The sequence below is a fragment of the Halictus rubicundus genome, chromosome 15 (genome assembly GCF_050948215.1).
Source record: "Halictus rubicundus isolate RS-2024b chromosome 15, iyHalRubi1_principal, whole genome shotgun sequence".
Classification (NCBI taxonomy): Eukaryota; Metazoa; Arthropoda; class Insecta; order Hymenoptera; family Halictidae; genus Halictus; species Halictus rubicundus.
The window spans coordinates 6,305,631-6,319,588 of NC_135163.1; the positions used below are offsets into that span (position 1 = coordinate 6,305,631).

General features: G+C 40.7%; 1 protein-coding gene across 4 annotated transcripts; it reads right to left on the reverse strand.

Annotated features, from left to right (window-relative positions):
• Positions 1 to 360: 360 nt before the first annotated feature.
• Nrg (Neuroglian) lies at positions 361 to 13,303 on the reverse strand. Of its 4 annotated transcripts, none has more exons than XM_076801298.1 (11): positions 13,147 to 13,303; positions 10,535 to 10,611; positions 9,784 to 9,916; positions 7,580 to 8,995; positions 7,022 to 7,482; positions 6,464 to 6,820; positions 5,997 to 6,255; positions 5,525 to 5,845; positions 4,745 to 5,394; positions 4,208 to 4,297; positions 361 to 3,930 (listed from the first exon to the last, which is right to left on the reverse strand). In XM_076801298.1, the coding sequence occupies exons 2-10, from the start codon at positions 10,587 to 10,589 to the stop codon at positions 4,209 to 4,211; spliced, it is 3,741 nt and encodes a 1,246-aa protein (XP_076657413.1). In that variant the 5' UTR covers positions 10,590 to 10,611; positions 13,147 to 13,303; the 3' UTR covers positions 361 to 3,930; position 4,208. The 4 variants fall into 4 exon arrangements, with proteins under 4 accessions (XP_076657413.1, XP_076657412.1, XP_076657410.1 ...); XM_076801297.1 differs by having other exon boundaries at positions 4,208 to 4,300; XM_076801295.1 differs by lacking the exon at positions 4,208 to 4,297.
• Positions 13,304 to 13,958: the final 655 nt, after the last annotated feature.

Consider the following 13,958-nt stretch of genomic DNA (forward strand, 5'->3'; position numbering starts at 1 on the left):
GAGTCTGCGGATACACGACGCTAGAGTCACCTCGCGACGTCTCCGACAGATTGTTGAACTATTGCTCGGATTTACGGGTACTAGAGTACTCGATTCGGATATCCCGTTCAAATCTGAGTACTCGGTATAGAACACTATATTAACGGATGGCATAGATGTTGCCAATGTTTGTTAATAAATTTTCTCTTGAATTTTAAAAATGTCCAGGTACCATGAATGCATATAAATCAAAAGTATACCAATGACAAATCATACCTGCACTCCTTCCTACTTCTTCTTTTTCAACAGCAACAGGACGAATCACCCTGAAGATCGTAGTAGACGACGACAACAACGAGAAACGGCTTCGATGCTCATGTATTGTCGTTTCTTGATTTCGTTTATTTTATTCATCATCTTTTTATTGACATGGGAGATGTTACACAGGCGTTGGAATGCGCGTTATCGTGATCGCTGATAAACGGTCAGAACTAAAAGACAGATCGATTAAATTTTCTTCGTTTTTGTACATAACGGTTGTAACATAATATGCGGCGCGACGTCGTCGTCGCGCCGTGAAGAGATGAAACGAACTTTCAACCAGGTTGCTAAACTCTGTCAGTTTCTACGTCGTAGAAAAAATATTGAAACGGTGGTAGCACCGTCAGAAACATGCACCGGGATCCACGCGTCCCCTAATTGTGCATCTTTATGTCGGTAAACGCATCGGTATCTTAATAGTAATAAGACAATGTACAATGAAAGATTAGCACGATAGGCGCGCACATGTTTTTGTTTTTTAGTCAAATTTCTATCTTGTTTGCGCTACGGTTTTTTCCTCCGTTTGTTCCTTTCGGATATATTGTACGTAACATGTGCTGTCCTGTCGTCGTTCAATGAACACTGCCCAGCGAACATCGTATTTGTTTATTTTTCTTTCTTTTTTTTTTTTTTTGTTAAATGTAAAGCTGCGCTGCGGCACGGTGTCCTCTGCTGCGCAACAATATAAATAAAACTTGTTAATAAGTCAATAAAACTAGATGTCAGATCCAACATACGAGATTCATGGTGAAAAAAAAACGCTTTCTTACGTCCCTACCGTGAAAAATACAAAAGAAGAAGAAAACAGTTTCGTCGTGTATAATAACAATCGATGAAACAATACTATAAAGAAAAAAAGTATCAAAATATATTAAAAAGTATCAAAACGCCACTTACGCGTACGAAACGTTGTTTGGAAGTTCACATAAGTGCATACTACGTGTTTCGTCCGATCGGAGATTCAGAGAACGCTAATAAATGTATGTGTGTTCGTGTATGTATGTGTATGAGTGTTTTTCGACGCTTTTCGAAAATATACAAAAGATAGTACGATTAGGAGAGAATACATAGAGAGAACGTAATCGCGTACGTTTTGTAACTGACTTGGACGTCAATGCCTATCCTTGCAAATATAATTTAAATACATGTGTTACGATAAATGACGCTCTAATATATTACATATATATGCCTCTGCGCTTTTACTTTTCTTTCTTTCTTTCTTTCTTTCTTCCTTCCTTCCGTTCCCCATCATATACTTCGGTATCTTTACAATAAATTATTGTTTTTTTTTCTTTTCTCTTTATTAATTTACAATACATCTTCCACGTCTCGCGGGCGCCCTATATACGTATGCATATATGTATAGAGTTCGTAAAAATTACGTGACGTCCAAGCCATTTAGTTTTGTATATTTGTACAGGATAATCGGCAAAAAAGACCCTGACAAATATCAATCGAGACTCGTCGACACTTGTCGCCCAAAGGAAACACATTTTTTTTGTCTTTTCGACAGCGACACCCAATCCTAAAAATTTTCACAAAGCAAATTGGAAAGCGAAGCTGAGAAGCGTGTTATTTCTTTCGTTGGAAGTATCATATAGATTTTTACGAACTTTACGCGCACATGTATTGTAAGTATTCTATACTTTGTACCTTTTCTTATTTTTGTACCTGACATATTTGCTCGCGACACTTTTGCAGACAACCTGTACATTGCATTGTATATGCTAAACTTAATGTGGTAAATAAAAAACGTACATTTATTCTCGTAGAAATCAACTCTGATCATTATCTGTGATCCCATAACATTTCATATACTAAAACGTAATAATAGCTGCTCCTGTGTGATCGCATTCATTTTTTTCCTCTTTCTTTAAGAATCTAAGCATTAATTAATAATCAATATATGTCTCTCTATATATATATATATTTAATATTTTATATATTAAATAATCAAATACCCTATATTCATTGGATTATAATAAAATTACCAAAAAAAAAAAATAAAATAAAAAATGAAAAGTAAACATTCATAAAAATAAAAGGACTTCTCATTTGTCTCAGCTAAAGCACGTTTCACATACAAAAAGCAACAATTAGAGGCCATGTGAATTATTCTTTTTTGTTTCTTTAACTACTATAGTGCATGTACAATGTTTCTTTTAATATCATAGCATTAATAATAATATCTTTGATATACTTTTTTTGTCGTTCGTGTATCGTTAATGAAAGTGCAAGTGCACAATACTTGTTAAGATAGTCACTGATTCGTTTAATATTTGGCCCTCTGTCGGCAGAGTAAAAATCGATTGCATCTAAAGCTCCTTAGAACAATCTTTCTCTCTTTTTCTTTAGTTTAAAAATTAGAATCAGTCGAGGCCAGATTGCGACACAATTATTCTTGACATCAGTCCCTTCTCCGTTTTTCGTTCTTTTTTTCTTCTTCAAGAGTGCATACAAGTAACGCCAGTCTAACTAATTTTGTATAACACGAATTATAGATACTGATTATCTTTTCTATCTTTTTCTCTCTCTCTCTCTCTTTCTCGCAACAGACGTGATCCTCATATGCAGCCTCAAAAGTGTATCACGCTTTTGTGCCGTACATACTTCGAACAATATACATAAACGTAACTCGTATACCCTGTGATAAGCGGTTAGTGTCCGTACCAATCTGGCCTTGTCAAAAAATGTTTTTACGAGGTCCGTTCTACTTTACCGAGAATGACTCCCTTGACAATGTTCACGTCAACATTATTTCCCAAGAATATCTTTTCATCGTCATATACATAATCATGTATATTCAAAAATATGTGAAATCGAAGGTAAAGGAGTAGTTTCAATTTGTACTGCAGAAAAATGGTTTAAGAAATCCAGTGCTGGATCTGAGCAAGAAACCGTATAAACTTATGACTCAGAAAATAGCATTGTTGTAAACATTGTCGAAGAAGTCACTGCCAGTCAAGTAGAACGGAACTGTTTTTGCGGTCGATGCTACAGTACTTTCTACTATATTATGTCCATAAATAGCTTGCACGCTATGAGACACCTATCGTCTTTGGGTTTTATAATTAGTCAAAGATCTTCAACGAACTCGCGCAACTAATTTCGGCCCCTTCCGTCCGACCAACAAATTATTTTCTCGGCGGTGAAATAATCTCGTCGGATCAACGTTGTTCCTCCAAATTGATTAAAAAGAGAGCAACGTGTCTAAAATTGTTACGTATCAAACATTCAAGAGGAATTTAAGTCTTCGGATGACACGAAAATGTACAAATGTTGTGCATGACTTATGGATCCCATACGTACCGGCTCCGATATTAGAAACATTTAGCTATTCTTCTATGTAAACTATAAAACCCAAAACCAAAGTCTAATTGGCAGTATAGTGTTGGACATTGCGCCCAGCGCAAGGTGCATAGCAGAGCTGCTGCGGCCGGCGAGGGTGAGAGATTCCTCGCTCTCATTGCAAGAAAACAATCTTTTTTTTTCTTTTATGCGGCTTGGATAAAGATAATGGCAGAGGTTACACGTATGTGGCCATAGTGCCGCTTGGAATGGGTGGCGTTTCCTCTGGTCTACCCTTGGGCCCGTATTGTCCGATGAAAGAACCATCCTCCGTGAAACGTCCTAAACCAAACACAATTTCAATTAACCACCATGCAACTTCGAATTAATATTGGAACTACCGATCCCTAAACGAGACTGATGTATATTCCTTCATAATAATAACAAGATTGAATTTATTCAGATTTCATAGGATTTTTACGGTAACGTGTACTCGAATAAAGAAGTATACTAACAAACTTCTCAAGAAAATATTTCTATAAATTCGCGAATTGTAAAAGAAAAAATCTTAGTAGTCTACTAACAACGTGATTCGTCTTCAAAGTGTCGGCTGACCTACCTTACACTAACGTGGCAAATGCTTGTGAGTTTGGTTCCGGTTTACGATGTCGACCATATTGGCCAATGAATGATCCATCTTCGTTCATGCCTTCTACATAAAGTCAAGCAACAAAGCAAAACACCAAATGAAAAACAAAATATAACATAACGTACTAGATAGAAAAAAAACCAATAAGTTGAAAATAACACTCCAATCGATACTATAAACATGTATAATACTGTTCAACATACAGGGTGGAGCATTTGAATCAGGTCGGTTATACGCGAGTTATATGTAACAGGAAGCGAGTTATTCGAGTGACCTGTTTCAAATGCTCCACCCTATACGTACATTTCCTCTGAACATAATTGTTCTATATACGAAAGAAAACTAAAGACCCTTTGAATAAAAATATCTCTAACCACACTTCCGGCTGCACGTAGCGTACATATGTGGGAATTGGTGCGCTAGTGGTGCAGTACTAAAAATACCCTTACCTGAATTGCCTCATTACTTCGTTAATATAAATTGACCTTTATTCGATTATAAACTGACCTGTGTCACCCTCTCCGTACTCCGCCATGGAATCTGTGTCAGATTCTGGATGTTTTCCATCTTGGTGAGAGGACGACGCCAAAGACGTCCGCCCGCCCGCCGATTTTGTATCCAAAGGCTGCGAGTATTCGTGGAAACCACCCTCTTCAGGGTAATCGCCTCGACCAGCAGCTAATTCTCTTTCGTGCACCGCGTACTTGCCGCCCCTGTTGCGCTTGATCACGCAGACGATAATAAGTACCAATAGAAGGAACGCGATCGCCAGCATCATTCCGATGAACCAGCCGGCGGTCGCGACATTTTCCTTCGGTTGAATGATGGGACCTTCACTGCTGGTCTCGACCTCCTGCTGCTCGCTCTCGGTCATGTAGTCTCCGTCCACGGCGACGATGGACATTACATACACCTCGCCGCTTTGGAGGCCACGGATTTCGATCGTGTTCAATAAATACTCCGGATCCGTCTCGAGGAATATCGTCTCGCCCTTCAGCTTGTACTTGGCGAAGAAATGGCTGCCCGGATTTCCGTTCAGATTCAGCTGCCAGATCAACCTCACGTTCGAGTAGCCGTTCTCTTTTGGAATTGCCTCCCACGTAAAGCGAGGTGTATCCGGAGGCAGCGACTTCCGTGTCATTTGCTCGATGAAGTAGCTGATGAAGCGAAGAATGATCAATTAGTCTAAACAATAGGTCAATGTGTCAACAGTGCACTACGATAAAAGATTTCCTTGCCGGGAGACTCCCGGACTTCGATGGGAATCAGTTAAATTAAGAAACATACTCGTTTCCTTCGCCCATCTTCGTCGTCGCCCGAACATGTATACGGTATTTCGTATCAGGCGCCAGATCCCCTAACTTTGCACTGGTAGCTTCCGGATCCATTACGTGCGGCTTCCTTTCCAACAATGGTCCCAATCGAGTACCAGTTACGGACTCGTAGTAAACTCTGTAGCCAGTTAGGATACCATTCGGCTCCACAGGCTTAGACCATACCAGGAATAGAGCGCTGGACCCCATGGGATACGCTTCTAGGCTGAGAATCGTCCCTGGTACTCCTTCCGGTGTGTCGAAACTCAACGTCTCGGATTGCGGGCCCGCGTACCTGAAACAACATATAATAGTTGAAAGGTCAAATGTTTAAAGCATTAATGGGGAAAAAATAAATATTAGAAAGAAAGAAATTCGAGAGTGCAGACATAAACGACCCAAGTTGACCACAGAGGGTTAAAAATGATTGTTTCAATTTTCATTACCGTCCGTTGTACGCCAGTATCCGGACGTAGTTCTTGCTGAACGGGACGAATTTGTTCACGAGAGCGTGGGTCCTGTTGCCACCTCTTATGTCAATCTCCCGCAACCCCTTCTCGCCATCTTTCTCTGTCCATGTTTGAATCTTGTATCCCTGTAGCTCACCTCGCACGGACTCTTCGGGAACTGGATTCCACGAGAACTGTGCACTAGTGCTCGAGTTCACATGAATCAGCGTGAAGTTACTAGGCGCTTGCTGTGGTACTGTAACGTTACGATCAGTTTTAGTGAGATTGTCATCAGGATGCACGGTAGCATCACTGTACTCCGTTCAACGCATCCAGCCATAGGACAAGTAGAAATCTAATCTTTTAAGATTAGTCAATAGACAACAAGCTAACAAAAGAATGTTTGTGGTTTGTTTGACCGCAATAACTATCGTTGAACAGAGTGCAAGCGCATGTGAACGAACCATCTTCTCCAGAAAATCCTGTTTTCTCAATGGGCGCGGTTCTGCACTCTCCCCTCTCGTTGATGGCCACAACTTTGATCTTGTATCTCTGGTAAGTGGGTTGATTGTCTACTACCAAATTGTTTTTCTTCCAATCGTGTATATCCTCTATGGTCCACTTCTCGCCAGGTATGTCTCGCTTGTAGTACACCCTGTACATGAACTTGGGAGCGTTGTGCTGTATCTGCGGCATCACCGTCCAAGTTATCACTAGGTTTTGTGGAGTAGTTCCCTTGCCCGCGACATTGTCGGGGTTCTTGTAAGGGACATCCGGCAGCGTGGTGCACACGTCGCTGTGTGGTGACGGCAGTGATGGTCCTGCAGAAACCATTAACATGAATCGAGGACATTTCTGGAAAAAGAGCCTATAAGTCTACATGCCCTTTTTAGTTATACAGGGTGAACCACGGAACGTGATCAGTAGACTGTAGATTTTATGCTTTTATGACAAAATTGAATCGATCATTTACGATTACTATTTTTATTTAATTTCTATCTCTTACAATCTCAATTTCTCACCTATTTTGTTCCAAGCCAGCACACGGTACGTGTAGTTAGCCCAGGGCGTCATAGGAACGACGTACGTTTGTTCAGTGGCAGGTACATTGTCCTTGGACACTTCCCAGGTGTCTGGCGTGAAGGTTGTATTGTGCTGGATGGTGTATCTTAAAATTGGCGCCCTGTTGTCACCCATGGGGGTCCAATGGACGGAAGCCTCGCTCGCCGAGCAGCCTACGTCGAGTAATTTGGGCGCGTTTGGTACATCCTGAACAATCAGCGTCGCTTGCGCCTTGGTCTCGTCCAGTTCGGTGTGAGCGACGCACGTATAAGTACCAGAATCCAGCTCCGTTGTCTTCGTGATCATCAACGAGTAATCGGTACTGCGAATGAATCGCGGCTCCATCTCGAAGTCTATGGGCTCGCCGTTGCTCAACCAGTCGATTGTCAAAGCGAGGCTCGGATCAGTAACCGCGTTGCATCTAAATAGGAAATAGTAATTATAGGGCCCTATCTTCATAACATTCGATAATGGAGAACACTTAAAATTAAATAATGATTCATCGATCCAACAATTACCTGAAGGTAGCAGTAGACCCTGCAGCAACCTCATAGTCCTCCGGTTCATCGGTAATCCTGGTATGCTCCTTGACCATCAATGTACCGGTAGCCCTAACCTGACCAAACTTATTGGAAGCATGACATGTATAAGTGCCTGCGTCCAAGAAAATTACATTCTCGATCTCCAAGTCCCCAGACTCCAGAGTCCTGTACCGACCACCGGTCAGCTCTTGGTCGTTGCGGATCCATTTAACAGCAGGTTTAGGTGCTCCGAACACTCGACAAGTAATCCTCACTGTCTTACCATCAACGGTAGCAATATCCGCGGGCGCTTGCAATATTTCAGGCTCCAGAGCCAACACATTCACATAAACATCTTTGTACACGTAGCCCAATGAATTGGTCGCGTTACAACCGTAGTTTCCTGTGTCCTTCTTCGTCAGTTTCTCGATAACGATGGAGTTCACCGAGACTTTCCTGCGGGGATTCGGTGGCGCACTCGAAATAGGCTTCCCATTGTGTATCCATTTGATTTCCGGGACAGGTACACCTTCGGCGGCGCATTTGAACTCGACCGTCTCGTCCTCCGCTGCATTGATTATTTCCGGTTCAACGGTGAAGAACGGCACGGACATCACTTGCAAGTTTATGGAGTAGGATTTAGCGACTCCCACTCCATTAGACGCTTCGCATGTGTACGTTCCCTCGTCTTCGAAATTGACATGCTTTATTATCAACGATTTCCCATAATTACCGTGTGTTACCCTGTCGTTGGTCCTGAGAACCTCGCCATTCTTACTCCATACGATCTGTGGCAGTGGTGTTCCGCCGTATATGCAATATAATTCGATCTTCTTACCGCGTAAGGCAACTTCGTTTTTCCTGCTAACGTACTGTTTCACAGGCTCGTGTTTGTTCTGGTTGGCAGATACACCCGAGGAGATAACGTGTAATAGAAATCTGCTTCCTAATTTATATTCGTTCATGAACAGAGAAGTGGCAGAGCAGGCGTAGTAAAAGTCGTCGGAGGCGTCATTTCGGGAAACGTTGCTGAACCAAAGGTTACCCTCTGGGTCCAAGGTCATTCGAGAGTTGTTGATGGACTTGATGCTTCCAGCGGTGTCCTGGATCATCCAGTAGACGTTCGGTTTTGGCCAACCGTCCGGTGGCTGACATGTTAACTTGAACGGTTGTCCCTCGTTGGCGTCCACGCTTATTGGATTTTGATCTTTGAAGGAGTTCAGTTCAGCTTTCCTGACGAAAACCGAGTTGGACGTGGCTATACCCCATTCGTTCTCCGCGAAACACTGATACTGGCCGAGATCTTCGTCACGGGGCCTCGAGATCACCAATGTTCCTCGGCCTGGTTGCTGAGAAATGCGATCATCGTACGCTGGCCACTCGAAATCCTTTCCATTTTTGATCCATCGGTATCTAATTCATAGTGAAACGTAGAATTAGAATGTTGGAATTGAGGGGCTCCGTGAAAGGGGTAGCTATGCCAGAATGGTACTTTTGTGGGTTTATGTATGCACCATTTTCCTGGTCACTATCACCAGAGCGAATATACAGGGTGATCACAGTAAATTGGATCTGCGTATTTCTCGTAAATAATATTTCAAAAGAATGAAAGAATGAACAACACGATAATCTATGTCAATTTTTTATAGTTACATTATTTTTCAGTTTTTTAAATGGAAAATATTTAGATAGTTATTCAGTACAATGATTGCTAAAAACAAACGAATCTGGTGAAATTAAATTTTATCTTTTATAATTATCAATCAAAGAGAAACTAAAATAAATCGTATTACGTTTAGATTGTTTATTTACTTTTGGTATCACAATGACCACTCCCATGCTTGGAGAGTTTACACCACGAGTAAGGTATCTTTATCAGTACTTGTAACTTTATACCCCCCTAAAGCTATGAGGTCATCTTGGTAATTAAGACCAGTTACTCTGGCTTCTTTACGGAACAGAGATATTGCACTTGAGTGTGAGTGCAATGAAACTACATGAATGGAATCTTCTTGGAAATTATGAAGTTATTGTTGCACTATCTTATAATTGCTACTTCCTACTGAATCATTGCATTCTTTTGGTAAACATATGCATATTACCAGTGCAACTTGATCAATTTTATTATTATTAGTAGACTCATAGACTATAGACTGATAAAGTGTTATGAAAAAAGCACTTTTAAGTAACATGTACTTCACCTTGGAGCAGGTTCTCCCTCCGCTTCGCACTCTATTAAAAATGGTTTGTCGTTCTCGTTAACCTTCGCTTGAGCCACTTGAAACAGCTGCTCATCTGTCGGGGGTTGTTTGGATATCCGTGGTGGAGATTGAACTAATGGAAGGCAGAAATGACAAACATGTATAATTGTTACACCATTGAAGTACGCTCTGCTTTTGCTATGCAACAATAAGTAGAACTCCTCGATTAAATAAACACTAAGCAATTATATGAAACGAATAGAAAATTAATGAAAAACAAATTAAAATACTTTGATAACTATTTAAACGATTGGAACACAATGCATGGAAAGGAATGCAATGATAAGTGAAGTCCAATCAAATGATAATAATGGAAATAAGCTTTTAACGTAACATAGTGTTGTAATGTAACAACAAAAATTGATGTAGCATAAACAGTGCTACTAAAGCAAGTAAAAGCAACAGAACTATATCTCTGAAATTCCTGAAACATGTAGCAATAATTCTCTATTCGATATGCCTATAAAGCATTTTGTATGTACATTAACAATGCGGTTCGTTATGAAAGACTAGATTTGTGGTAAGCAAATCTCTCTCGAGTAAACTCTACAATTTCTTCACCTCCTATAATGTCCAGGATACGAACTATAATTAAAAATCAGAGACAGTTATGACAATTGATTGACGTTGGCAAGTGTTACATCAAAATTTATCATTGCGACACGAAACAAATTGACAGAATTATACTCACTTATTGCCGATGCCTGCAGTACCAGCGTTGAGATGATGCACACGATTAGCTTCATGATCGACCAGTATTTTCTTTATCTATAAAATACAAAAAAAAATATCCCCAATTGAAATCTTTAAACAATGATCCATCCAACGTTGGACAATATAAAATATCGATTAACAACCGACGATTACAATTGAAAAATTTGATTGTCAATTTGATTAACAATTATATTTTCTATGTAATCGCTATTAACCGAAATATTTAGATCAATATTTAGAATCAACTGAATCGACTATAAATATTATCGATCCATTGATACAACTGTGACTTTCAATGATATAATTCTCTAATCAGGAGCATAAATCAAATTAAAAATTTTGATTTATTCGAATCGAGCGCGGAACGCACAGCCGAGGTCGTATATCGACGCGAGCAACATTTCCAAATTCGTTTCACCAGTTCGAAAATACTACGAGACACAGAAACCGGAAGTTCATCCATTCAATCTTGCACCATTCAAACCGAATTTATCGAATGAAATCATCGGCACAGCTCCACTGTCTTCTACTATGCTCCGTTCATAACAGTTGATTTTTCTTTTTTCAATTCGAACGACACCGAGCGGACCGTTTTGAACCAATTCGCGCCCATCATTACGAACCGCAGTGGTACATGCGATTCTAGCTCGACAACATTTTGATTTCAACTTATTTACCACTGTTTCTACTTGTTTTTATATGTAAATAAACAAAACAAAAAAAAATCATTCATTTATTCATTCCGAATATTTTCACAATATTTTTTAATAGTAAGGCTTGGATACTGTGGAAAATAAAAAGTGAACACACGATTTAATGTATAAAAAAAAAGGTAAAGGATTGATACCTTTAACACTAGGTTTACGGGACCCGTCAAAATGGCGGGTTTTAATATTTTTAATTTACGATTATTGAGATCGTGAAGATCCATCTACGTGGAATTACTCAACAAACTTATTTCCTTAGGTATATATTATTTAAAAACTGGCTGAAAACTTGGATAGACACATTCTTTTTATTTTTATAAAGTAATGTAAAATACTCACTTTTAATGTTCCGTAAACCTAGTGTTAAAAAGCATGTTATTATCTATATTTTGCGAAAGTAAGAAAAGGATCGATCACCAGTACCGAAATAATACCGCAATGAAGATAGCTCCGAAATGTCAGAACGATTAGATAAACAGAGCTCGAAGAATCTTGTACACCGTATTCAAAAATATTATTTAACCCTCGGACGGTGGATAATTTTTACAACTACACAATTGATGACGCTCCAGACCGTGCACAGCTTTATTCATCAATTTTTTAAACATACTTTTGATGCTACTCCTTGCAGAGACCCATTAGTCTTTACGTTGATCCGCATGTAATACGTAAGTGTTCAATTTAAAATTGACAAACATCGAGTAATTCACGATTTTGATATTTCGGGTCAACATCGACCCGAGAACCGCCGCTGGAGAGTTAACACTAGGTTTACGGAGCACTAAAAATGACTATTTTACATTACTTTACTATCAAAGTTTGTAGCCATTTTTTAAATAATATATACCCAAAGAAATCAATTCGTTAAATAATAGCTCATGGATGCATTTTTACAATCTCAATATTCGCAATTTAAAAATACTAGAATCCGTCATTTCGACGGGTCCCGTAAATCTAGTGTTAAAGAAGAACGTTTTCGAAGTCGATATACATATGCTTCCCGTTCTCTGATTCGAAAACTAGCTTGCATCAAAACTAAGGATATCTTCCAAGCGTTCGAGTTACCATTCAACTCACAGAAATCGCATTGTCCGACTACAGAAATATATGACGGTAACCCTAACCCTTCGAGATGCAATAGAAAAATCTTCGGTTTCGATTTCACTTTCTCACAGTCCGGCCCACGGACGTTTCGATTCGCGGCCAAACGAGAATTTAGAATTTTCGAATCCGATGGAAACATTCGAGGAACAGACTGCGTGTTGCCAATGGAGACGTGAAAAATGGGCGTGCTCTCTTCTCTCGGACAGCAGAAAAACCGACGTATAGATCGGGACATGTGTCAGCGTACCCGGCTAATCCGAATCAAACGGTTTCGCAGGGTGGTGTTCAACAATGTCGGAAGTGGGCCTGGTAAAAAGGAGCGAATGAGCGAGCGATCGAGCGATCAACGCCGAGTGAGCACAATGTAAACCGGAATCGGTGGTCTCTCGGGTCGCGGCACGATCGTCGTCGGGAACAGGTGATGGTGTCACGATGATCTCACCCAGAGCCGTCCTTCGAGATCACAACATCGCGGCCGGGCAACGAACACCGATTTTTCACGTCAACCGGGTCCTCCTCGAGTCGTTGAATCGGTTGTCGAACGTGCGAACGAAATCGTATCGATCCGCCGCGCCGTTTAGTCGGAAAAGCGGATTTCCTCGATGGCTAACCGAAAAGGAGAAAAAAGGGAACACACACGGGGCAGGGCATACGAACGGGCACACCCGCGAACCAACATTGATCGCCGACGCTGTTCCGTTCGTTTCAACGGGGTTCCCAACGAACGATGCCTCGATCGAACTCACTATGAACACATCGACGCGATCAAAGCTCTCACCTATCTCAACGTTTTCGTAAACGATCGAACGTTAGAATCCCGTCATCACCATGGCATCATCGAAAAACCACTGACTCGCACAAGTAACGCACCGTACGGTACTGTACCGCCTGTAGATGTGCACGTTCCATGTATTGCAGACTCGATCCCCCACCCGGCCGCCTCGCTGACACACTGATTCACACCGATGCGCCACAATTTAGGCAGCCCTCACAACGTCAACAGCTTTAAGCCCCTCTAGATGTTATCGATAGAACAATACAAGCTGTTTACCCAACGATTAACCACCTTTCGGGGGAAGGGTGTTACATTCTAATCGCGAAGCACTTGATTGACGACTGATAGGTTACGTTTAACCCCTTATCATACAATATTTATAGCTTTGTCCTGCATTATGTCCTGAAGGGAAAGGAGAATTTTTAGATTCAGTAGATTTTGATTGAAATGCTCATCGCTGCGTGTTTTATGCAATTCTGACAAAATTGGACTTCTCGTGAAAAGTGAATGGATTATTAATTTCCTATGATTTTTGTTTCATATCTTATTTGTTGCTAACAGTCAGCAAAATGAATAATGATTTAACGCATTGCTCCGACACGACGAATATTACTGAAACAAAATGAATTGGTAGCATAATGGTCGCGTGAAGGTTCAGAGGTGTAGAATCCGCAGGCGAAGATCATCGATCGAACCATCCGGTGTGAACGAACTCTTATAGGAGTGAATATCCGTTGGCCAATAACGGTCGAGGTAGATCGAAGATATCTGTCGCGCCAGATTCGAAAAAGGCGCGCCCTCTGAGTAAACGATGC

Coding starts and splice junctions, on each gene's coding strand:
- Nrg (XM_076801295.1), bottom strand. CDS start 10,589: ATGAAGCTAATCGTGTGCATCATCTCAACGCTGGTACTGCAGGCATCG. Junction 9,917..10,534: donor ACTGCAGGCATCGGCAATAA/GTGAGTATAATT, acceptor GCCTTCCATTAG/TTCAATCTCCACCACGGATA. Junction 7,483..7,579: donor GGGTCTACTGCTACCTTCAG/GTAATTGTTGGA, acceptor TTTCCTATTTAG/ATGCAACGCGGTTACTGATC.